The 25418-nt window shown below is 41.0% G+C and overlaps 5 protein-coding genes across 7 annotated transcripts; 3 read left to right on the top strand and 2 right to left on the bottom strand.

Annotated features, from left to right (window-relative positions):
* Window positions 1-295: 295 nt before the first annotated feature.
* LOC108027878 (mitochondrial carrier protein Rim2) lies at window positions 296-10648 on the top strand. Of its 3 annotated transcripts, none has more exons than XM_017099495.3 (7): window positions 296-828; window positions 7832-8036; window positions 8249-8319; window positions 8380-8511; window positions 8600-8873; window positions 8936-9153; window positions 9656-10648. In XM_017099495.3, the coding sequence occupies exons 1-7, from the start codon at window positions 782-784 to the stop codon at window positions 9780-9782; spliced, it is 1074 nt and encodes a 357-aa protein (XP_016954984.1). In that variant the 5' UTR covers window positions 296-781; the 3' UTR covers window positions 9783-10648. The 3 variants fall into 3 exon arrangements, with proteins under 3 accessions (XP_016954984.1, XP_016954983.1, XP_016954985.1); XM_017099494.3 differs by having other exon boundaries at window positions 7832-8057; XM_017099496.3 differs by having other exon boundaries at window positions 298-828; window positions 7832-7992.
* A 640-nt stretch (window positions 10649-11288) lies between these two features.
* LOC108027791 (WD repeat-containing and planar cell polarity effector protein fritz) lies at window positions 11289-15782 on the top strand. The gene is made up of 7 exons (XM_017099359.3): window positions 11289-11986; window positions 12896-13196; window positions 13248-14198; window positions 14258-14760; window positions 14817-15214; window positions 15272-15431; window positions 15490-15782. The coding sequence occupies exons 1-7, from the start codon at window positions 11572-11574 to the stop codon at window positions 15594-15596; spliced, it is 2835 nt and encodes a 944-aa protein (XP_016954848.1). The 5' UTR covers window positions 11289-11571; the 3' UTR covers window positions 15597-15782.
* Window positions 15692-16826, bottom strand: LOC108027790 (39S ribosomal protein L48, mitochondrial). The gene is made up of 3 exons (XM_017099358.3): window positions 16694-16826; window positions 16534-16632; window positions 15692-16227 (listed from the first exon to the last, which is right to left on the bottom strand). The coding sequence occupies exons 1-3, from the start codon at window positions 16703-16705 to the stop codon at window positions 15793-15795; spliced, it is 546 nt and encodes a 181-aa protein (XP_016954847.1). The 5' UTR covers window positions 16706-16826; the 3' UTR covers window positions 15692-15792.
* Window positions 16827-16864: 38 nt separating this feature from the next.
* LOC108027793 (transmembrane protein 87A) lies at window positions 16865-20262 on the top strand. Its single transcript, XM_017099360.3, has 10 exons — window positions 16865-17008; window positions 17110-17170; window positions 17262-17341; window positions 17411-17599; window positions 18002-18160; window positions 18218-18501; window positions 18673-18888; window positions 18949-19069; window positions 19133-19286; window positions 19345-20262. Exons 1-10 carry the CDS (start codon window positions 16901-16903, stop codon window positions 19569-19571), a joined length of 1599 nt encoding a protein of 532 aa, XP_016954849.1. The 5' UTR covers window positions 16865-16900; the 3' UTR covers window positions 19572-20262.
* Window positions 20263-20663: 401 nt separating this feature from the next.
* LOC108027789 (F-actin-capping protein subunit beta) lies at window positions 20664-22741 on the bottom strand. Its single transcript, XM_017099357.3, has 2 exons — window positions 22533-22741; window positions 20664-22244 (listed from the first exon to the last, which is right to left on the bottom strand). The coding sequence occupies exons 1-2, from the start codon at window positions 22533-22535 to the stop codon at window positions 21417-21419; spliced, it is 831 nt and encodes a 276-aa protein (XP_016954846.1). The 5' UTR covers window positions 22536-22741; the 3' UTR covers window positions 20664-21416.
* Between the last annotated feature and the right edge of the window lie 2677 nt (window positions 22742-25418).

Below are 25418 nucleotides of genomic sequence, written 5' to 3'. Positions count from 1 at the left end.
TTGACAGTGCTGCAAAACACTGTAAGTTTATAGGAAGTCGATAGCCGATAAGGGCAAGAAACGGTCTCACCAAGAACTGTGGATGGCTTGTGTCACAGCTAAGCTAGCACAGACGCCCACCGCATCGGTGTGAAACATACCGAAAATATACCGTAAATTATCCGAACGTGGTGACGTGGCTTAGTTAGCGAGGACATGCTCCAAGGTGAGATCCATCATTAGTGATGTGGGAACAGCGATAGGGAAGAATCGATGATTATTAAATAATAAAATCATCGATAGGTGGTTCCATCGAAGATTCGCGACCACTAATGGATTTACAGCGGATGGAAATAAAATTAATGGAATTTAAATCTCACACGCTAAGGATCGGCGACGGACTAAATCGAAGTAGTGCTTGCTTTGCGGACAATTGTTATGCGCATAGTACCCTTGTTTAAAGATAACCCCTATCGGTGAACCCAACTGCAGTTGCATAACTCGTTGCCAAAAAAGAGGGGCAAAATCACAACACATAAGCAAAGTTCTCTCCGGAAGTCCAAGAAAGTTCAAAGGACAGGCGAAAGTGGCCAGGAGAGTGCCGTCAGTGGGTTAAGAGCCCCTGCTCCTGGGGCCGCCAAATCCTCCCCGCCCCGTCCACAACGTGCCTTAAGAAAATAACATCGTGTTTGCTTATTACGATAAAAATAAAAGAAAATCAAGTGCGCGTTAATTGCCCCCAAGTTATTAGATAAACCACCTTACATAAAGAAGGGCTTTCGGGATCACGAACAGCGCGAATATGGCCCAAAACACGGCAGACACATTCATCCACCTAATTGCCGGCGGGTAAGTGAAGCCCATTAATGCTGGACTTTTTCCTATTGCGTCTTATCGCAGGTCAGGCCAGCATAAAAAAAAACCGGTTTGCTTGGGATTTAATTGTGAAAATTCGAGGCGAAAACGTCGCAATTGCGATTAGATTTAGTGCATTGAACATTTTTGGCGCCATTGCCAAAAAAATAGAACTTACAAAAAAGAAGAGGCCGAAAAGAGCAGCAAAAAAACAAGCTGATCTTCGGGAAACATGCTCTGTTCACGTGTTTTTTTTTATTAATTTATTATACGGGAACGACAGCTGGCGAAATAACACAGGCGATAAGCGAAATAAAGAAACAAAGTGTACAAGTTTACCTTGCAACAAACAAACACGAATAAACAAAGCGAATCTGCCTTTATTTCTCCACTTTCCCAGTGCATTTTCCCAGGCAATGTCCAATTCTTCAATGCCCCCGACAAGCTTCAATTATTTTGTTGTTGTTCCCTTTATTTCTCTTATTGCTTTTACGGGGGCTATTTTTAGACGCGTCGCATCTGATTTTTATTTTTGTTTTTCCTGCACCCTACACACACACTTGCCGGCCTATTAGTTGCTCGGGAGAACCTGTTTTCGGCGGCGAGCAGCGGGCGGAAAGATACATAAATAATCGGACAAGTCGAGCCCCTGGTCATTCGGGAAATGTAAATTCAATTGGGGTTGCGATTGAAGCAAGGGGTCATTTATTTATGGCTCATAATCGCAACTTGGGGGTGTGTATTACGCGCGTTTTCTCCAGTTTTATGAGTGTTCTGCAAAAGTTACAATACTGCTTGTAAAATTGTAAACACATTTTCGATTAGGGATCTTCGGCTTTCATAGTCTTCTTCGATTATAGTCTTCTGTAAAATTATAAAATCCTTCTAAGTATAATTTTTTTTCGTATTCGGGGTGCCTGATTTATCAATATTATATATAAAATGTAGAAATGAATTTTTATTTCTATACCAATTTAAAAAATTATAATAAAAAAACACATACATTTATTTAAAAGATTTCATAACAATAACACAAATTCTATAATTTCATATATTTGCTTAAATTAGCCGTGACTGAGGCCCCTCAAAAGATACATAAATAATCGGACAAGTCGAGCCCCTGGTCATTCGGGAAATGTAAATTCAATTGGGGTTGCGATTGAAGCAAGGGGTCATTTATTTATGGCTCATAATCGCAACTTGGGGGTGTGTATTACGCGCGTTTTCTCCAGTTTTATGAGTGTTCTGCAAAAGTTACAATACTGCTTGTAAAATTGTAAACACATTTTCGATTAGGGATCTTCGGCTTTCATAGTCTTCTTCGATTATAGTCTTCTGTAAAATTATAAAATCCTTCTAAGTATAATTTTTTTTCGTATTCGGGGTGCCTGATTTATCAATATTATATATAAAATGTAGAAATGAATTTTTATTTCTATACCAATTTAAAAAATTATAATAAAAAAACACATACATTTATTTAAAAGATTTCATAACAATAACACAAATTCTATAATTTCATATATTTGCTTAAATTAGCCGTGACTGAGGCCCCTCAAAAGATACATAAATAATCGGACAAGTCGAGCCCCTGGTCATTCGGGAAATGTAAATTCAATTGGGGTTGCGATTGAAACAAGGGGTCATTTATTTATGGCTCATAATCGCAACTTGGCGGTGTGTATTACGCGCGTTTTCTCCAGTTTTATGAGTGTTCTGCAAAAGTTACAATACTGCTTGTAAAATTGTAAACACATTTTCGATTAGGGATCTTCGGCTTTCATAGTCTTCTTCGATTATAGTCTTCTGTAAAATTATAAAATCCTTCTAAGTATAATTTTTTTTCGTATTCGGGGTGCCTGATTTATCAATATTATATATAAAATGTAGAAATGAATTTTTATTCCCATACCAATTTAAAAAATTATAATAAAAAAACACATACATTTATTTAAAAGATTTCATAACAATAACACAAATTCTATAATTTCATATATTTGCTTAAATTAGCCGTGACTGAGGCCCCTCAAATGACATCTAAAAAGACCTGTCCCCAATATTTTCAATGTACGACTATAATAATAACCAAAACTCTTAGTAATCAAGTCTCTGGTCAGCTTGCCGGCCGGCAGCTCGGTTCCATTATCATCAGCAAAAAAAAGAGTACCGACAACAATGCACTTACAATGTGCACAAATTGTCGTAAGACTTCAGCCACCCAAGTTTATCCGTATCTATGTGAGTTGTTTACACATATGCGTAACATGTTCCTTAACTGGGGGCAGGGAATAGAAGGCAAGAATTGCACGTTGCAACTTGAGCTGGCTTAATACCCCAGTTGTTCTGGCCGCCTTCTACTTGTCGTCGGTTCCCGAGTATCTCGTGTTGGTACACGTTGGAAAAATAAAAATAAAATAAAAACAACCTTGCCTGCCGCACATTGCTATCGCTATAAATAAGCCGCCAAGCAAACAATTAAACGACATCCATCTAATCAGGCATCAGAAGCCTCCAAAGGGGGCTTACATAAGCGGAAAATATAAGGACTGTAATATGCGGGAGAAATAAATTGCCCTTAGAAATTATTCCTTAAGAAAAACGCATATTGAACGTTGTGTAATGAAACTAGATTATTAAAAAACATTTTTTAGTTTTCAAGCATTTTTTTTAGAAAGAATGGAAAATAAACCTTTTGGTTTCATCAGTCATTCGTTTTTTATTTTTTACACTCAACCTAAGTTTTTCAATTTTTAAAATATTTTTTTATGACTTATACTATTCAAAATAAACTTTTCCTGACAATCGTCAATTAGTAGCAATTGCGAAATAGCGAAATTGGTTCAGACAGCTGAGATCTATTCCCCATAAGTTTTCGATTTGGCACACCGTGTTGCACATTTCTCTACCCACCTATACTAGATATTGTGCATTGTGTTTTGCCCACAATCTGTGCTGTTATTTGTCTAGAAACAAATCTAAATTGAGCTTGGCAAGCGATTTCGAATTTGTTTTGGTTTTTCAACGAGACAGCGCAGGCAAATAAACTTTTTCTGGCACACTGACTCAGTTGAAGGCGAGTGGAGATTGCAGCAAACAACAGTGACCAAGGTGTTTTCATGGGTGTTTCAGGGGTAACACAGGGGGATATGGTAAAACAATGTCGCGCAACCTGCAAGTTGCAAATAATCCCCTTGCAATTCCTGGTCTAAAGGTATTTACAGCGTAGTGTCGTATCTTCACTTTGTAATGTCGTTTCATAACCCCATCTTTTCCATCAGCTGGGATTTGCCTTTATATGTTTGGTGGTTGTTTTCTTGCTTGACCAGGCCAAAATATCCAAAATGTTTTCTCCGCTCTTGACTTTTTTCGTCGTGTCTGTCTGCACGTACGCATATTTTGAAAATTGGTAAGGCATACAGACATGTTTCTCGCTCATTCAATAAATAAAATAAATTGGTAATAATACAAAAAATATATGTATACTTAAGTAAAAATATTAAACACAATAAAATCAGAAACCTAATTGTCATAAAAATAATATTTTTATGTTTTACTTTTCGTTTTAATAATATTTTTGAATCACTTTCCCAAGCTAAAATGGTGTCAAGGGCGCCTGTTTTATTATAGTCTTGATCTAGACACGAATTCGTATTATTGAGAATTCACATAAACAAATATATACGAAACCAAGAGAAATTCGAAAGAAAAACAGGAAAAATAGAGAAGGTCACGTGCCAAGAAATATTCGAAAATAATATGAATTTCACTATTTTATTTGGTTATCTTAAGTGTAAAAGCTCTATATAAATCAAACTATCAGCTAAATACAGTCCCCCTCTTAACCTTCGATTCCTTTGACCCATAAACAATAACATTGAAAACTTTCCACAGATTTCGTAATCTGAAAAAGAAGTCAAAGGCAGCAGGAGCCAAACAAAAAAACGTGAAAATAAGAACGGCATTGATAAGATGGGAAGTTAGGTCTGCGAAACGCAAAAGCTATTGAAATATGCGTACTATATATGCTTTGATAAGGAGAGTCTACCCGAAAAGACGACTTTATCAGCGACACCAAGGTGTAAGGGGGGTTTTCTTTAGGCCGCCGGAAAAAAGTCACCCCAGCAGAGGCTGACGCATTACCAATTATCACAACAAGCACATGTGGTCCACTTGTATTCCTTGTTTTTCGTACCGCATAGACGATGTCTGCGGGGTCCAAAATTTCCGCTCTTATCGCTGCAACGCGTGTGTTTTGTTTGGGAACAAGTGTACTGCGAAGCAATGTCAAAGAACAGATAAATCGCACATTAACCGGTTGCAAATTGCACGATTCTCGCACATGCGTTGCCAAAGGCCATCGATCGGGAGTATCTATATGGCTATATGGGTCTCCAGAATCCGTCCGGGTGTACTTGGAGGCACTTGTAGACCTTACTAATTGGGAATTTCACACGTTTCACATTTCACACAGGAACGACAGATATTTCTGGATTTTTTAAAAGCAAGTGTTGACAATGTATTTATTCAAAAGGATTTTTTAGAGATCAAAATGATATTGCGATCTACTTAGTTAGCTCAGAAGGATGACTTCCTGTTTGGGATTAAATTTATCACTGGAAAAATATTTGATTACAAAGATGGGACACTATACTCTAAACACTATATCCAGCTTAAATATTTCTTCATTTAAGAAATTTATTACTAAAAATCATATGTTTAATGGGTTTTGTTTGTTTTTAGTAGAATTTAATAAGGCTGGGATGACCTTAGTATCAGGAAAACTTTGATAAAAGCTTCGCAAGAATAGAATTCAATCAAATTACATTGAAAATACTTTGTTTGCGATCTGTTATTGTAACTATTGAACTATCAATTAATTTGTCCATCTCATTTATCACACTTTATTCCTCAATTCATCACCTCTAACAAGTTAGTCCAGCCATTAATCACCTTATTTCCGTTGAAATTCGACTTATCCTTGGATTGTTTGTCCAACTGTCTGTCTAAATTACTTTCTGTTCGTCTGGACAGGGAACCAATTTGCTTTATTTTCGCGTGATGTGCCAGGCAGATGCTAATTGAAATCCAATAGTCTAGCTTCCCTCTAATGCATTGATTAAATGTGGTTAATGTGTATGGATGGGTAATTGTAGGAGAAAGTATCTAGATTAAATTACCCAAAAGGCAGCATATGGTGGCGTGTTTACCAGGACCGGGACTTAATTAGCCACCGGTGCCAGGGCAATTATGTCACAGTCACTGTGCATACCAGATTCGAAGCGGATCGGGCAACCATACAAGTACTATGTGTACTATGTGTTTAATGGAACATGATAGACAGTCCTAGTAGGACCGATAAGAGCAGGCCGCTTTTGTCCGGTCATTGCAATTCATCCGCTGGCAGGCATCAAAGGTTATCGAAAGTAGAGCCGGGTCAGTCCCAAACCACTTGGAACCGGTTCTCCACAGCCTGGAATCACGGCAATCGCCTACAGATTTGCGAAATCAAACGGGGGAAAAGCAATTGGCATTTCTTAACCAGACAGTTGATTACAACTTGTTTTTCCTATTTATTTTCTGCGTGGGCTTAAGGGAGACGTTCGTGTCTGTCGCCACAAAGTATCTGCCCATCGATCAAACTTTTTCCCCGACTTTTCTTCGCCATTTCATTTCATTTCCGCTTCTGCGTTCTCTTTATTGCATAACCTTTTCCCCCGTTCGCAAGTTTATTGCCACCGATTATAATAATTTAATTTCACGGTTGCCGGTTACCGGTTGCCAAGGGCCAATTTACAAGTTTGCGATCACGAGTTATGCTTCTGCAAATATACTTTATATGTACTCCTAGATAACAAAGTTCCCATGTGCCGGGTGTACATATTGATAGAGAGGGTAATCAGTGTTGGCTTTTGGGAAAGGTCGTGTATAATTAATTTTTTGCGGACACTCTTTGCCCGCGGTGCAAACAAATGTTCTAATCTAGAGTAAAGGTAAACCTGAAGTCAAGGTTAAGGTGGCTGGTTCATGTATCTGATATAAAAGTTGTATATGTTTAGGAACTCAATATAAATTAATCTTAAATTTGGCTTAGCTTTTTGTTGACTGACAGCTGCAAATTATCTTTTCACACATTCTCTCATTTTGCATCTACTTGAAGCTATTTCACAATTCAGTAAACAATCCTCTGACCTTGCCTTACATGCACTTGGAATTCGAAGTGAATTGAAATAGAAAATTTTGTATAATTTGCTTGGCTCACTTGATGGTCCTGCCAGTCCTCCCCGCCCTTCTTTGATTTTCTTGACTTTCTCCAACCGCAACCCTTTCATTGCATTAAGCAAAATGCTATTCATTTCCGATGCAGCCAATCAAAAATGCCCAGCACTTAAAATCGAAATTGATGTGGAATGGGACAAGCTACTCAAGTAGTTGGCTATACTAGATGCACAGAATGGAAACACATTTTCAGCCGAGGAATTGCGCAAATCCAAGAAATACGAGTTTGGGAAATAGATATTTTTCTGCTTGCTCGATTGCCAAGTGGGATTTATTTATGTTACTCATAGTTGAACACTTGCCATTGAAAATGGGGAAAATATGAGGAGGCGTAAAGCTTTTAAAATCTCTTTTATTTTAGTTTTTTTTTTATTAAATAAAAATGTAAATTAGAATAGCAAACTATTTTTCACATTATTAAATATAAGTCTTAAGACTGAAAAACATAACTTTTTGTGTTTATTTTTAAATTATTCATTATGATTTTCATATAAATATATATTTTCTTTTATTAATTTTATAAGTAGTAGAGGACTGTGAATTTAGTTTAATTCAATTATATAAATCGAAGTCTTCTGAAATCAAATTTTTGTAGTCACAGTTGTGTAAGTTTTATAGGTATTTTTTTTAGAATATTCTGCGTCATCAACTAGTTGCTACCCCCTATTTTCAACAAAAGTTTACTTATTATTGTGTTTTTATTTCTTTTCCGTCTCTGTAGCTCCGCTGGCACGGTTGGCGCCGTGGTCACATGTCCCCTCGAGGTGGTGAAGACGCGCCTGCAGAGCTCCACGGCTTTTATGACGCCGTCGCGTCTGGCGGAGAATGCCGGAGGACCGGCGAATGGTGGCCAATCGGAGCTTTTGCGGCCGGAACAACGACGTAAGCTAAGCACAACGATATTACGTAACAGATCACAGCCACAGGTGATTGGGGGTGTGCGTAGGGTAGTACCAAATTCTTTTTACCTATTCTCTCATGCCCATCTAAACCCCTTTGCCACTGCATCCTAACTAGCTAACCTAAGCCCTGGCACAACAGGGACCAGCCTTTAACACCTTCGATACCTTCATCTCCATTGCCTCGCCTTCAGTTTTTATAACATTTCTAATCAAGAGTGTTTTTTACCCCCTTCCAGATCATGGCCATCTCACACTGCGGCATCTCATCCACAACCCCCAAAACCATGAGCATCGTGCAGTGCCTGCGGTAAGTAGATATTGTTTTCTTTATAACCAAAACCCAGTTCATATGGAGCCTCATTTATAGACATATTGTTCAGAACGAGGGAACCCGCGCTCTGTTCAAAGGTCTGGGTCCGAATCTCGTGGGCGTGGCACCCTCCCGTGCCATATACTTCTGCACCTATTCACAAACCAAAAACACGCTTAACAGTTTGGGGTAAGTGTTACCACGACTTCATAAGAGAAACTTTACACTCTAAAGCTATTTTTAAATTGCCCTATTAATTCCCTAATTTAATCCCCAGCTTTGTTGAACGTGACTCGCCATTGGTGCACATAATGAGTGCAGCGAGTGCAGGTTTTGTCTCCTCCACGGCCACGAATCCCATCTGGTTTGTGAAGACCCGGATGCAGCTGGACTACAACTCCAAGGTGCAGATGACCGTGAGGCAGTGCATCGAGAGGGTCTATGCCCAGGGAGGCGTGGCTGCCTTCTACAAGGGCATCACGGCCAGTTATTTTGGAATCTGCGAGACCATGATTCACTTTGTCATCTACGAGTTTATCAAGTCCAAGTTGGTGAGTTTATTTCGATTCTATTTTTTGGTTCTCTTCTAATGTTGGCTTTATGTTAATTATAGCTGGAGCAGCGAAATCAGCGGCATACGGACACAAAGGGATCCCGAGACTTCCTGGAGTTCATGATGGCGGGGGCTGTTTCCAAAACGATTGCCTCCTGCATCGCCTATCCCCATGAAGTGGCTCGAACTCGTCTGCGGGAGGAGGGCAACAAGTACAACTCCTTCTGGCAGACCTTACACACAGTTTGGAAGGAGGAGGGCAGAGCAGGACTCTACAGGTGGGTGATTAAAGTGATTAATTTGGGGAATTTCCTATTTAATCAGTCATCAACACAATCTATTTAAACCACGGGATTCACTAACTTTAGCTGAAGGGAAATCCCATTAAATGCACGTTTTAATTGACCTATAAAATTACATATATTTTGTGGTCTGGGAATCCCATATATTTGTGTATACTACATATAATATTCATCAAAGAATATTTCTAAAATATATATACACTTTATAAAAATATTTTATCCCCTCCTAAATAAGAAACAAACATTTAACACGGATGCCAAGATTTTTGCTTGCGCTAATGAATTATTATAATGCGCCACCCACGAATTCGTAGAGTCTATTTAAATTCTTTTGCGTCGCACATTTGTTTGTTTACCTTAATTTGATTATCACCAGCGAGCGTGCTCACTCGGTGTGTTTAAGCGTCTGCTCAGGCACTTGTAGTGTTATTATTTTACTAATTCCGACATCTGTTTTTACAATCCATCCACTTTATAGAGGCTTGGCCACGCAGCTGGTGCGACAGATCCCCAACACGGCGATCATGATGGCCACCTACGAGGCAGTCGTCTACGTCCTCACCCGGCGCTTCAACAACAAATCGAACGAGTTCTACGACTTTTAGACAGAGTATCCCTTTCAAAGGACTAGTTAACAATCGAGGAGGAGGAACCCTATCTGTGCATATGTAGACGCGACTGCTGCAACCTAATTGTAATTGTAACCCATTTTTTTAGACGATCCAAACCATCGAGCGCAAATTCTTAGTTAACTAGCTTCTAAGTCACATATGAAACGAACTCGATAGACTTAAGACGTTAGACGTTGAACGTTGGCCAATAATACAAACACGCACCAGGATCGAATGCACCATCCAAAAACAGGAAAAAGGAACACTTATGCCATAGAAGGATCTGAGTTTGCGAAATGCGAAAGAAAAACGTTATCAAAATTTGAAAAGGCTGCTATTTAGTTAAAGATACAATATATATTGAGTGTATAAATGTGGTTGATATTTTGATATAGTGTAAATAGGATTCGATTCGCTCAGAGTGTATTGTAAATAGATAAAGAGTGAGTCGACTGGCGTTGCAATATGGCTCCCCTAGTTGTGTTAGTTGTAAGCACAAAAATGTTGAATCGGCCGCAGTTGCCAGTAGAAGCCGCTATATATATTATAAATATAAAACCGACCGATCCGATACATTGTAGTCGTAATTTGTAAAAGTTTCCGTTAAGTTTCCTCAAATGCGATATACTTTTTAGTTACCATTACTCTATCATTACAACTATGTTTATGAATATTATTATTATTGCTGTTTATTTAGTCCATTAGTTAGCTATTTAGTGAGCTCCGCTGAGAGCCGTAGTGCCCCCCAAAAACGTATTTCATTGATAACGAGCAAAGAACGAAGAAAACTACTGTGAATAATTGATTGCAATCTGATTTAATGGTGAAATCAATAAATACAACACTTTGTTTAAAAATAATCCAGTCGTTTATTGTTTAATGACGGTTGTTGGACGATCTGACGACCAAATGGGTCTTTAAGGCCATTATCTTATCAAAGTCTGCAAACCCTCGAACATAGTTCAACTTAGCAAACCAGACTGCCGCCAATAAAAACTGTGCTAAGATAAGCTTATTTCGCCAAGATAATACCTTTCTGCAAAACTAAGAAAGAGTGATTTATTTGTTTATGGTCGGTCTACGCTTGTAAAATATAAATCTTCAAGATTAAAAATAATACTTCATTTTTCAAAATTTGTTTTTTCTAGTAAATTTAAAATGCCTTAATAAAATGACTGTTTTTTCTCATAATTTATATTTGGAATTAAAGTACTAAAGCATAATTTGGAAGCCATATATTTTATATTTAGCCTTGTAAATTATTTTTAATGTATGGAAATGAATCGAAGAAATTAGCTATAGAACAGGATGCAGAAATTTATGTTAATTAACATTTCAAAATATATTTTTTTAAAATACACTTTAGAATTGTTTATATTTATTGAAATTATTTTATTAAAAAAAAAAACGATATTTAAATGGATTTTCTTGTAACTAAAATGGTATTTTTTCTAGATGGTCTGGTATTTGTATTGCTGCGGTCACACTGCTTGTAACGTAACCACAACGTAACGCATACGTTTCGAGCAACAAGTTTATTTTATTTTCATAAACAAAGTTTGTTTAACACGAAAAAGCCTAGTTAAAGTGATGTTTCAGGGTGCATCTTGCGACCTCTGTTGAATCCGAGACAGTGGGCAGCTGCAGAGCAGCGAAAGTGACCCGGATCTTGGGAAATCAGTGCAACTGGAGCAGCTTGAAAGGCACACGCCAACAAATCGAGATCGACAATTGAGTTGACACCCATTCCGCCATGCAAATCGATGCAAATGAGGCCTGAATAATGCTGCTCAGCGAGACCCACTTCTGGACGACGCTGCGGGAGGAGGTGCGCATCAAGAACCATGATCTGGGAGCCTTTCGATACCTCCGCCAGCGGGACAAGGATCAGGAGCAGCAGGACCTCACCTGCCTGGCCAAGCGGGACTACACGGAGCGGCGCAATGGACTGGCCGTCCTAAAGAATTCGGGACGCAAGTCCACGGGTCGCCTGAAGGACAATCTCAAGAAGCTGGAGGATCTGCTGCGTCAGCACAGGATCATCCACTCTGAGTGGCAGGATGCAGCGCAGGTGCTGCTCCTCTTCGCCCACGGCCTGATCGCCCACATCTGTGTGGACATCTACACGGGCGACATCCTGCGAATGGTCTTCGAAAAGTACTTGGTTGGAAAACTCGCCTCCGAGGTCATCACAGATGGTAAGTATCTGCACCCTGGAAACCGCCAGTAATTCACACCCTACCTCATAAAATAAATGCCATCCATCAATCATCATAGGCATAAGCTTTCTGCATGTGAGTCCCAGCTGGAAACCACTTTTCTTTGAAAAAATTATTCAAAAATCGTTTGATTTAAATATGTACCCTTTCTCAGTGCAAAAGCCCAGTAAACACGCAATATTTAATGTGTATTCTACGTATAATTGGAGGTTCTTCTCCTAACCCTTTTTAAGATCTCATTTGTGTCTGTAAATCATTAAGAAACATGGTTAGATTTTCATTATTTATAAGTCTTTGAAATATATAAATAAAAATGCAATTTTTCAAATGAATCAAATTAATTTCAAGACACAACTTCACTTTAGATTTAATAGGATGTACTTATATTTAAGGATCCTTTTAAAGTAATTAATTAATATTTCAAAACAGTTCTACAAAATTAATAGAAACCTTTCAACTGTTAGCCCACTATTCCCTTTGCATGCCAGATTAGAGACTTAAGATCATAGGAAACCAACCCAACATAGACCCTAGGGTATACGCAATTCCACAGAGTGGACTCCGGATCTTGGCCTTGCACTTCAGACCGCTGCTTGTGCAGTTATGGAGAAATTTGCATTGGCAACAAGTGCGACTTGATTTGCACTTTCCCACACCAACACAGCCGCACGCACACAGGCAGGGGCATGCAATTATTGTAATTTTTAATTAATCTGCTTGCTTGTTTTGTTGCCTGTAAATATGCGAACCCCGAACTCCGATCCCCCCATGCCTTTACCTATCCCCCATCCTATAGCTTTCCATGTTTTGTTCGAGGCACTCATTCAGCTTTGTCGCTTGTGTCTTCTTTTCGTTGTTGTGCTCTTGTTGTCTCTGTTGTCTCGTCAGCTTTTTTCACCCGTTCCCACATCGTCTTGGCCTACAATACCAACCAGCTGACGGTGGTGCATCTGCAGAGGCCCAATGCGCGGTCACAGGGGCCGGAGAAGATCGCCAACATGGATCCGCGAATCTTCCACGTGATCATACCGGGCGCCACGGAGCGCAAACTATCCCGCCACCTCACAGTCAATGGAAGCTTCGATCTGTTCGTGGTATGGACGCAGTCCTCCCAGAACGAGGTGTACCCCTGGAGGCCAACAATAAGGGATCAGGATCGAGCCAACATCCATGTGTTCAAGATTAAGGGGTAAGTTCTGTATATCACATTTTGTTACCCAGTCTAATGTTTTCTCGTTAGTTTGCAGCTGGAATCGATTGCATATTGCTGGTCGGAGAACGATCCCCTTTGCGTGGACTTCCTGCGGAGCAGCGAGAGCCAGATAATCACCCTGGAGCAGAAGGTTTCTCGCAAAGGTGACATAAGCGCAGAAATCTGTTCCTATGAACTGGCTGCCGGCAAAATGCAGCGCACCGCCATTACCTCTATTCCAATGGGCGCCCAAATCTGCTCGTTTGCCTTCAGTCCCGACCAGGAGAAGCTCTTCCTGGGCAGCATCGATCGGAATATTTGCCTTCACGACCTCGTCCAGCAGTCCACCAAGTACGCCAACCAGATCGAGATTGTGCCCAATCAGTGCGCCTGGCACTGCGACTCCGCCATGTTGTGTGTGGCCAACGAGCGGTCCGTTTTGCAGTGCTTTGATCTGGCCCTGGCCACCATTGGCCATCAACTGGTCAGCGACAGTGTGACTCCGTCGAGCCTGTTGGACCTATCCCACTACTTTGTGGCTCAGCCAACGCTACTGAGCGTTGCCTTTAGCCGGAAACCTGATTTGAACACCTTTAAGCACACCTACGCCCAGACGGATTGCCTGTTGTTGCTGATCTACGAACAGGGACCTTTGGCCTGCATGCGCATCTTTGGCGGCACGGGAATGCGTGGAGATATCCATAACTCTGGACTCACCGCGGACGTCATTGCGGACAAGTATCTTCGACTGCAGCAGCCGGATAGAGCAGTGAATGTCCTGGCCGCCCTCAACTGGGAGACCTACGGAGCCATGTGTCTGATCACGCTGCACAAGATAGCCAACTATGTGTTCTTTGGCGGTGATCAGCGTCGACCTCGAATCGAGCTGATGGCCAGAGCTCTCAAGACATTCGCCAACACGCTTTCCGAGGAAACAAAGGATGAGTTTAGCGATCAGGTGTACGATCTGAAGCGACGCTTTTGCTTCTACCTGCTTCGGTGAGTTTTGCTTGAATTGTTATGCAACTTTAGTTACAAAATAATTTATTTACACACAGTAAAAACCTATTTGCCGAGGCCTTTGAAATTGCCCATGATGTGGCCGACTATGACATCTTCATGGATCTGTACAATCTCACCAAGTGCATCTCTAGCCTGAGCGAGTTCGCCCAGGTGGCCTTCAGTCAGGCAGCTGCCATAATTCATGAGGAAGATCGTGCCAACGGCAATCTCAGCCTGACCTGTGACCTGCGCTCGGAATCGGCCTGTTCGCTGTCCACCTGCTCGGATTTATTACGTGGTCAGGGCGTGGCGACAGGAACAGGAACAGGATTGGGTGCGGGACAGCCTCAACAGGTCCTGAAGAACTACGTGCCACCGCTGCCCTCGTTCAAGTCGAAGGTTTTCAATGCAGAGATGATCAAGATTAATATACCCAAGCCTGAGCTGAGGCCACCCTTGCCAAAAGTTTCCATAGCACCACCAAGCACTTCATTGGCGAGTCTCTCCTTAAAGAGCAACAGTCTGCAGCAGGCGCCGGTGAAGAGCTTAAATTCAAATGGTTGGTATAGGACTCCCATTAAGCATTTATTAATCATTTAAAATTTCCATGATCAGGTAATGTGTGGTCACAGGACGTGCCAGATCAAACCGTGGGACTGCCAATGGCCACTAGCCCGCTTCCCCGACTTGCGCCCCCAAACATTCCAGAACAAAGTGTGCAGCTTGGCCAATTCAACACGATGCCAGCATCTCCCCCACCGACAGCAGCATATCAGCCGAAGTTCTATCAGCATCCGCTGGTCTCTGGCAATATTCCCGCCATGCTGCCCTCTGTGACCAGCGAGGATTACCAGAAGCGCTTGCTGCTCAAAAAGCCCACTGCATCCATACTGTCTAATCCGGCGAATCCAGCTCCCACGAATGGGGAGGCAGCCACGCCGCCTGCCAAGCCACAAACGGCCGAGAAGAACAAAGTCAAGTTCTCCGATACAATACAAGTGGCCGTGGTGCCGGTAAGACAACTAATAAGTCAGTACATTGTACATTGCTAAGATCTTAAAAACCCTTAGGAGATTCCTCGCAAGGAGAAGCCCATGCCGCCCAAGCGAAACGGCTACTCCAGACCGGCAGCACGCCATCTGACCAATCCGAAAAAGGAACTGGCCGACAGCCTGCCGCTTTGTCATCCCAACGATGAGTATCTAAAGGATTTCAATCCGATCACCACCAGTATGTTTATAGTCAGCTTATGATAATCTCTACCCTATTGACCCTGTATTTCCCTTAGATGTAACCAAACCGCCAATCCGACGACGCGAGGAGGAACCCAAGCAGAGCAGCAGCAAGAGCGGCAACTCCTCGTCCATCAAAGTGGTCCACTTCGGCGTGGTCTAATAATTCATAGTGCAATTCCTAAGTTTACATTATTTCGGTTAAGATCTGCGTCTTCCAATCGTTTACAACTAATGCCGTCCCAGTTAGTGCAAAGCTTTAAATAGGAAAGTTTTTATTCATAGGTTTTCTCTACACTTTACAGACAGGTTACTCATTAAAGCTTAGCATTAAATGTTTGCCAAATCAGAGGCACCGCCTACTTCTTCTTGGTGGTGGTGGGCCCGCCCATGCGTTCCAGTTCGTCCTTGAGGTCGAGCAGCTCCTTGTCGGGCACATAGCGTCGCTCCTCGCAGTCGTCGGTGTGCTCCTGGATCCTCAGGCTGACTCCCTCGGGCAAGGCGGCCTGGGCGAGGCGCAGGAACTGCGGATAGACCGGAGCATCCACATTGTTAAGCTGCAGGTTACGCTCGTAGGTGGTCAGCTTGTACTCGGATTCGATGACGGTGGAGTTGGGACGCAATCGCTGCACCTGCGTCTGTTGCGCAGGAAGGGCGTAGCAATCGGACACGTCTAGGTCCAGATACTCGGCTACTCCGTGAAGGAACCTCTGGTAGCTCTCCAGCTGCGGGTAGTCATAGCCCTTGATCTGGACATTGAGGCTATCGTACTGCGGGAACTTCGGCTTCAGGGACTGCAAGAGAGGAACTTAATTATTAAGGAATTGTGGATTATGTGTGCTGACATCCTTAATAAGTACCACCAAGGTCCTCATTATCATATCAGGGGGTCTACAACATTGAAAGAACTTAGAAATTTTAGGCCTGCCATTAGAAGCACCATATTATTGACTAGAAGACCATGTTCAAGGGTCTAAGAGAGTCGAAATATCATTAAAAACATATGAAAATATAACTTCTTTGTCTATTTCCCTGGTAGATTCATAATACCGCCCGAGGAGTACAATAACTAACGCTAAATAGACTGTTGAAGAACCCACCTCCAGATAGTCCGGTTCATAAACACTTCCACTGGTGTTCCTCACAGCAATGGTGGTTGCCTTGGGCACCTGCAGCGCCAGCCGCACACTGGGCAGTATCTGAAATCAGCAAATAAATATTATTTAATAGAGAATTTAATAGATTTTCCGGTTTATTTACCCTGCGTAACATTTCGGCGTTTCCAATTGTCAAAGTCAGGTTATATCACCAGCTGATGGCAGGCGGGCACACTAATCGCGGTCTTTGCCGTTGCTCGTCATTCACACTACGGTCATACTGCGGCTCAGAGGAAATAAAAATACTACAATATATTTGTATTTACCGAGGCCCATTGTACGCATATAAAACACGTCAAACTCTTGCAAAATGCAGGGAACGGCAGCGGTTTTGGTAGTTGCGTTGGCGCTCCTATGTGGCTCGTCGCCAGCGGCCGGAAAATCGGATCCGGGCATTGTGGACGTCCTGGTGAACACGGTAAATATATGTGTACCACCTCAACCAACCCAAACAAATTTCGGGGCTTCTCCCATTCCGGCTACGTAATCATGGCCTAATCCTGTTTTTGATCCTTCCAGGACCTGCCCAGCATACGGGAGCAGCGACCGCTTTTGGCCAACACGAACATCTACGCGCAGAGTGAGTACATGCGGCTGAAGACGCGTGACGAATGTCTCTGACTAACCCCTTTCTTTTCCACACCCGCTTCTTTTAAATGCCATCCCCACAGTCAAGGGCTGCAATGTGGAAACGAACCTCACCATCACCTTCCGGCTGACGGAGCATCCCTGCATCTACGATGATCGCGTGGTGGGTACTGCTCCTCTTCCAGGTGGCTCTTCATACCTCTAATCCGAACATTATGATCTCCCTGTGCAGCTGCAAGCCATCTCCCAGGATAGTAATCTGCAGACCAACAAAAGCATCAATAACGTCATCGCCGAGATCACCAAAATATATCCCTGCACTGGACTCATTGTGCTGGCAACAAATAAGGACAAGCTGGTGGAAGGAGCAGCTCCGCCGGAACCAAAACATCCCATGATGGAACACAAACATCCGCTTTCGGTAAAAAAGTCGACATAAATCATGCAAAACTCGCGGACAGCAATTACCAGGGGACAAGCCCAAAACCTTTCTGGTTTCGACCTTATCAGTAATAGCTTATCTTTCTTTTTCCTTAAATAGGGTACTTAATGGAGAAGTAGGGTATACTGTTTATAGAACCTGCTTGAATCATTTCCGGTGCTACTTAGGACCCTAAACGTTGGAGTACACTTGCGGTCATAATAATAATTCTTATATTGAGCTATTCATTTTCAGTAGCATTGTTAATAACAATTAAGCAGTATCAATTAGTCGAGTAAGACTGTTTCATACTCCCAAACAAGTGTTCTTTTGAGTAGGGAAGCCAAAACACTGATAAATTGTTTGACACGCAGTATATATGTGATATTTGCTTTCTTTCAGCCGACAACAAATCCGGTTGCCAGCGTCAAGGAGGATGGCATCTACGAGATTGAAGTGCTCATCACGGTGGCCAATAACGCTCGGTTCAGCGCCGTGGTTCACATAGAGTTCCTGGGACCGCACGGTTATATCTCGGCCATTGACTGGCCATTCCTGCCGGTGAGTAATGCTAATTGACTTTGTTTATTTTTGATACACATGTTTTTCTTTCCGCAGTTCTACTTGATCATGTGCATTGTTTACGTGATATTTGGAATCATTTGGCTGTTTGTTTCCTTCTCTCAATGGCGAGATCTGTTGAGAATTCAGTTCTGGATTGGTGGCGTCATACTGCTGGGAATGCTGGAGAAGGCCTTCTTCTACGCCGAATACCAAACGCTGACGAACAAGGGAGTTGCAGTTCAGCATGCAGAGCTGGTCGCCGAATTTGTGTCCTGTGCGAAGCGCACCTTGGCCCGGATGCTGGTCATTATCATGAGCCTGGGCTTTGGAATTGTGAAGTAAGAACAGCTTGCCATAAAGTTACTATATGAGTGTAGAAACTTAATTAATGAATTCCAAAACAGTTGTTGATTGTAAGCGGCAGGCTAAGGCATACAAAACACCAGTTCAACATTTCCAGAATCTTTACGCCGTGCTATTAATTTGATATATACTTTATATTTTTTCAGGCCCCGTTTGGGACCCATGTTGCATCGCGTTGTGGGCGTGGGAACCCTCTACTTTGTGCTGGCCTGCGTGGAGAGCTATTTGCGCATCACCAATGTGAAGACCGACCGCAGCGAGCTGCTGGTGGCGAGCATACCCCTGGCGGTTCTGGATACTGGAATTTGTTGGTGGATCTTCACCTCGCTCGTGCAGACCACCCGAACACTCAGGCTAAGGAGGTGACTTATGCGAAAGTCAAAATCTTAACACTTGCGCCTAAACAAATATACTTATTTCAGGAATATGGTAAAGCTGTCGCTGTACAGGCACTTCACCAACACGCTGATCTTTGCTGTTATCGCTTCCGTCATCTTCATGCTGTTTGCCCTGCGTTTGCGTAGGATCGAGAATTGTACGCCTGTGAGTTGTTAATTAGCATGAGTACGGTTGCGAGCAGAGCTTTACTTTTCACGCTTGATTTAGGGTTGGCGTGACATTTGGATTGATACTGGCTTTTGGCACATTCTGTTTTCGGTGCTGCTGCTGGTGATTATGATTCTTTGGCGACCCACGAATAACAACCAGCGATATGCCTTCACACCGCTACTGGATAATCCAGAAGATGAAGACGATGAGGGTAAGCTGGACCTTGAATAAGTCCTCTAACCAGAAACTAACTCGTATTGTTTCCGCAGAAGAGGAGGACCAGTTTGTGGCTGATGCCTACGGCGTGAAAATGCGCGGCCAGAATGGAACGCCAAAGACGTCAACGACTTCACGGAATGCCACGACCACCGAGGAGGACGACCTGCGCTGGGTGGAGGAGAACATACCATCCTCGATGGCGGATTCGGCTCTGCCCATCCTGGACTCGGATGAGGAAATCATCAATACCAAGTTCGAGGTGTCGAAAATGCAATAATCTGTGACTTTCGCTGGACCGAAGAGACTATGCATCTTTTGCACACTTACACATCCGTGTCACCCGCCAGCAGCCATTTCCCCAACTGCTATGTGTTTTTTATTTCCATCCGCCATTGAGGAGGGAAGCCTTTACTGCTGGACAACATTGCCGTGCTGCACTGACACTGATCTTCCAATTTAGAGACACTGTTGGTCCGGCCACGTCTTCTGATCCCGTGTAAAATATTGTATGTAATCGTAGTTCCTTCTACGCGCACGTCCTCCCCTCTAAATAAATCTAACTTATTCATAATACCTAGCCTAAGTTGTAGATATCTATGCGTGACGAAGCGTAAACATAATTTATAAACTTCGATTTCAATTCTAATGTTGAACCCCCGAGTACACTCGCTAATGTGTATGAGCGAGCTAATTGTTGTCGCCTCTTTGTAAATAGCTGGTAACACAAAATACGAAACGATATATATAAATGTAACGAGTATTCTGTATTAACTACGATAAAACGCGACTATGCAATGTCGTGGAAAAACTTTAACTTAAAACTGCTGATAAATGAGAAAATTAAATTGTAACTGTCTAAGTATGTAAGCACACAATCACTTGCGTCACACCTCAACGTATTTAATTGCATATTTTTAATCAAGCGGTTTAAGAATTTCATAAATAAATGCAATCGTATCTTAAAGGTAGCCATGAGTAGTCATAATTTAACTGACAATTTTTTTGAGGACCTATAGATGTCAACTCCTGAAAAATTTCCAACTCTACTCTAGTAATAAATCACCGGCAATAGGCAAATAAATTCTAATTTAACCAAACCAAGACTCTACTTTTGCCCACCTTACGTTACCAGTGCAAAAACGAGCTAACACCATAATTCCACCTAGTACAAACGGAGTATAGTCAGCTTAAGTTATCTATCGAACCCGATAACACACCTGTCATGATAAATTAGGACAACAGAAACAAATTGTTTCTTTAACTTCGATACAGTAGTGTGTAGTTTTTTATCTATATTATCTTTGCATTGACCGCCTTGCACTTTATAGGAACATTAAAAGTGCTTCCCCCCAATTAAGTAGGCAGGCACTTATAATTCAATATTTATTAGTTTTCTCTTTGTATAAAATTTCTCTTTGCCTTCCAAAATTTTTGTTAAAAAAATATTAAGTAAAGAAGAAAAGGTAATGTGCATTTCCTTGGATAATACAATCACAAAGCGATTTTAGTTAATATTTTTGCTTTGAGCTCCTTATTGTAAGAGTACACACAAACACAAAGTCACAATTAATAAACACAATATATTTATTCGCGGAAGGATTAAGAACGAAACGCAAGTGCCTCGACTTCGGTGCAATTATGCATTATTACAAATAAGATACAAATACTTATGGATACTGTCTTAAGGGCGGCGAAGTTGGCATTTTCGGCTGAACTGTTTGGATGAAGCGCGACTCTAAATTGCAACAATGTGGGAGGACAGTTGAAAACGGGCGGGCAAATTTACATTAATATGTTTCTCGTGGTGTAACAATTTTCTCATGTAACAAATTTACTGCCTAGAAATGCGTATTTAATATTTTTAGTCTGCTTTTTAAGTCCAGGCTAAGTGACGTCCTACAAACTGTTTGAAAAAAGAGTGAAAAATACGGAATTGCAGGGATGCAGCGTAAATATTATGGAAATGATTTATACTCGCTTTCATTAAGATAATATTTTCAGGGCTGCAGTGCCTTACAATTCGCATATTATAAGACCCTTTTTGAGGAAACAGTCTGGTGTTAAGGACCCCTCGTAGACTGGATTGTTCTATGTGGAAATTCAGCCTCCAGCCGCTCGGTGCTCAGTTCGATTCGGGCTTGACATTGCGTCGCAGGATGGCCGCAGCGAGGTCCTGTTTCATGGCCGCCTGCTGGCGCTGATCGGCCAGCGATTGTGTGCTCCTTAGTCCGTTCACAATGTCCTTGGTCTTGCCGAAGTAGATCTCGTTCAGGGTGTTCCTGATCTTGTTCTCCATCTCCTCGACCATTTTGCCAATGTTGGCGATGTGCGGTGAGGACTCACTGACATTGGCGTCCTGCTCCTGTTGGCGGGTGAGGGATCCACCCAGATTCATGGTACCCGAGCCCTGTTTATTGGTCTGCAGCCACAGCATTGCCGTGGAGGTGAGCTTGTAGTGGGCGGTCCTTCCGGTGGTCTTCTCCTGCACCTCAACCACATGAATGGAGTCCCAGCAGCCGCGAATCATCTTGCTGCCGTCGCCCGCCTTTTTGATCAGAATAACGGCTGCGAAACCATGATCAAGATCCCACAGATACACGGAGGAGACACCGCCCTCGTAGTACATCTCCCTGTACTGATCGAAGGCATAGTTGGCCTCGATTTCCAGTTTCCGCAGTCGTTCCGAGGGCATTTGGCCATCCTCCAGCGGCGGATTGTAGGAGTTTGACCAGGGGGATCTATAGGAGTCACCATCCCGGTTGTAGTCACACAACAGGTAATCCTTGCCGTGTTCCTTATCCTTGGCTATCTTCAGAGGTTGATCCACGGAGGAGAGCAAGTCCTCGCAAAGATCCGGTGCCAAGTCTATCAGATCGATGAGGTTTTTCTCGATTTGCTGGGGAGGAAGCCTCCGCATCAGATCCAAAGCGCAATCCATTTGCATTTCCGACTGAAAGAGGAGATACATTTATTTGAAATTGAGTCACGGCAGCGATAAGAGGAGCCCCCCAAAATCCCTTGGTTTTAGACTGCCACCCGGCAAAAACGGGACTACCATATATGGGCATTTACTTAAGGCCCCAGGCCGCCGCCCCTACAAAAGGTTTTCTTTGTGCATCTCGAACTTGATAACCTTTTTGTCAAATATTGGGCGGCACCGCTTTAAAACCACCGCTTGTTGGCCTGTTTTATTGTTTTTTTTTTGTTTTGTGTTACCATCAACTGTAGTATTACTCACCATTTTGATACTCTTTGCTTTCCCTTTGTTTCTATGGGAACTACGCCGCTCTTTTAACAGGCTTCCGTTGGTCGGGACAAGCGAATCTTAAACTCTAACTAGGATTTTGGGGGTTTTATTGCAAGTAATTGCACTAAATTGACTCTTTTTCTTTTCTTTATTATTAGGTTGCAGCGTTGCCAGACGACGACCACTTTCCCCCGACGGTGCAGTGCTGAAAAACGCCAGCCTGTGTGGTATTTGGAAAAGTTTGGTTTTAAAAATTAGTATTAAAATACTGCAGACTCCCGCCCATAACAGCAAACCAAAAATGTCCTAAATTCGCGATAACATAATTATCGAATTCAAAATATATTTCGTTTTAAAATTAATTTTGCAACTACAATTTTTAAACTATTTTATACAGTCTATAACAAATTATTATCGTCCTTCTTCTTTATGATCAACTAACTAATAATTTTGAAGTAAAATACAAGTTAACAAATTTTAATTTATTGTGCGCCCAAGTTACCTGAAAATACAACCTATTTATTCTTTAAATTCCTTCACCGAAATAAAACCATCAGAGTATTTTGTTTTTATTATATTTTAGCAACAAGTTTATTGAATTTAGTTTCGTTCATATACTTTTTATGCTTAATTCCATTCTGGTTGCCCATTTCCTTTCCGTGTTTTGTGAGTTTCTGTTACAATGCGTTTGGTTTTCCGTGACTGTTGGTTTTAGCTTACTCGTAGTTTTTAATATGTTACACAAAAATGTATGGCATAATCGTAAATTTTTTATCCGAGTTCATGTTTAAAATATATTTAAGCCGCTTCGCTTGCGTATTCTTCAGTTATACATACATACATTTATATTTAGAAATTATATGCCTGCTCTGAAAATGTAGTTTACTTTCCATTCTTCTTAGTTAATCCTTGGACTTCTTGATTTTTTACATTAACTTTAGCCAAATACATAGCGTGTGGGTTTTTGCTTCGTTTAGTTAAGTAGTCCAATAAACTTAATTAAACGTTTTTCGGTTTTAGATTCCCGATTCAAATACGTTTTTAAGTGTATACTTCGACCATATACAATAAATGTAAAATCTCAGACTTTAATTTTTAACTAAGGTGCACTACAATACAGAAATCGTTCAGAGAAATGTGAACTAAATCGAGGTCTTGTAAACTGTTACAGGTGTTTCGTAAAATAAGGGCAGGTTTCACTATTCGCGAATAACTTAGATAATTATAATTTGTATTTCTTAGTTGTTCTTTTGAAGTTTAATATTTCGGCTAATTAAATATTTATTTACTTATGCTCTGTCGCATTCTTAGACATTGTGCCAATACTCGAAATCAAAAGCGGTTTCAGATAATAATAGTACATAACTCCATTTTCAATCGTATTCCGTATTTCTCGTCATTTTTCTTTCGCTCAATAATTATGCAACATTTGCTTATCAACGCTTCGACAATCAAATGTAATCACAGTTTTATGTTTTCCTTCTTTATATAAACTCATTTTCATTTAGCTATTTATTTCACTATTTGTGTGTGTTCTCTGTAAGTGTGTTTGTTGTAGTTTGTCGTTCTTGTGGTTCTTGATTTTGTGTGGGTGGTAAAAATAAAATTACTTAAGAAGTGGTAAGTACATGCTTAGTCCTCATGTGCTTCAAAAACTCACCTACACTCTCAATCTCTCAATCCCTAATCCTCAAATCTCGATCTCCAATCCTAAATCTCATTCCTTTCGCATCCATGCTTATGAACATCTCAACTCACTGATCCTGCGCTTTCGCTTTCCATGATCGCTTTATTAGATTATTAATACTATTACGTATTTAGAAAACTTTAAGAATATTGCACAACTTGTGAAAATGCTGACTTTTACTGCCGTTCTCATTTCGTTATAAGTTTTTAAAAATATTTCATTTAATATTTAATACCTGAGTTGTTCATAATCGTTTCGCATGATTATTACATCCGTTTTTTCGGATGCATTTTTTTTTTATTTTTATTTAATCGTAATACATATCGAAAAAAGTTTTTTTTTGTATTAAATGCATGTATACATCGTCGTGAGTCTTGATAATGCCCTGAGTTTGCTCCAAACGGATTTGCGTTTTTTTAAAAACTATTTTTATTTTGTTTAACCCTATTCTCGTAAAGTATTTTTCATACCGAACTTCTTTCTCAAGTGGACCGTTGTCTTCTTTGAATTCAAATTGTTAAAATTTCGATTGGCTGATTCGAAAACTTTTCAGTTCAGGACAAAGTAAATCGAAATGGTTTTTCGTGGTAAATTTTCATGTGTAACTCAAGTTCTGTTGCTTTCTGGTGTCAAATGATTAACCAAAAATAGAGGAAAAATAATGAGGGGTAATTTTTATGGAAACTAAATTTCAATTCTAAAAGTCACACCAACTGTCCCATTTTTTAGACCGACAGCTATTCTTAAAATTTTAACTTTATACTTTATGCCGAAAAATTTGTACGATTTCTTCCTCATCGATACCTCTTCTCTATATATATTTAATTAATTTTAATTTATCTGCTAAATTTTGTTTGTTTTACCTGAAATTTTGTACTCGTCATTGTTCCAAAAGTTTTTGTATGTCGTCAAGTGTGACCCTATACACAACAAAATAAATTCGAAAACCAAACTGAGGGATTACAAAATAAAAAACAATCAAAATACGCACATACATTAAATATAATTTGTACTTGCTTCGATTTATCGTGATAGACAAATTTACAACAACTTGATTTACACATTGAGGGGGGAGACGTGGGAATGCTCTATATATGGGGGGATATATATAGCCGTATCGCTAATTTCATTAAGCATTTCATATTCATTTTCAAATTTCGCATTGAACTGAACTGTAAAGTTGCTTAGAC

The sequence above is a fragment of the Drosophila biarmipes genome, chromosome 2L (assembly GCF_025231255.1).
Source record: "Drosophila biarmipes strain raj3 chromosome 2L, RU_DBia_V1.1, whole genome shotgun sequence".
In the NCBI taxonomy this organism is placed as follows: Eukaryota; Metazoa; Arthropoda; class Insecta; order Diptera; family Drosophilidae; genus Drosophila; species Drosophila biarmipes.
The sequence above is the reverse complement of the archived record's forward strand: the minus strand, read 5'-3'. Positions and strand labels throughout refer to the sequence as shown.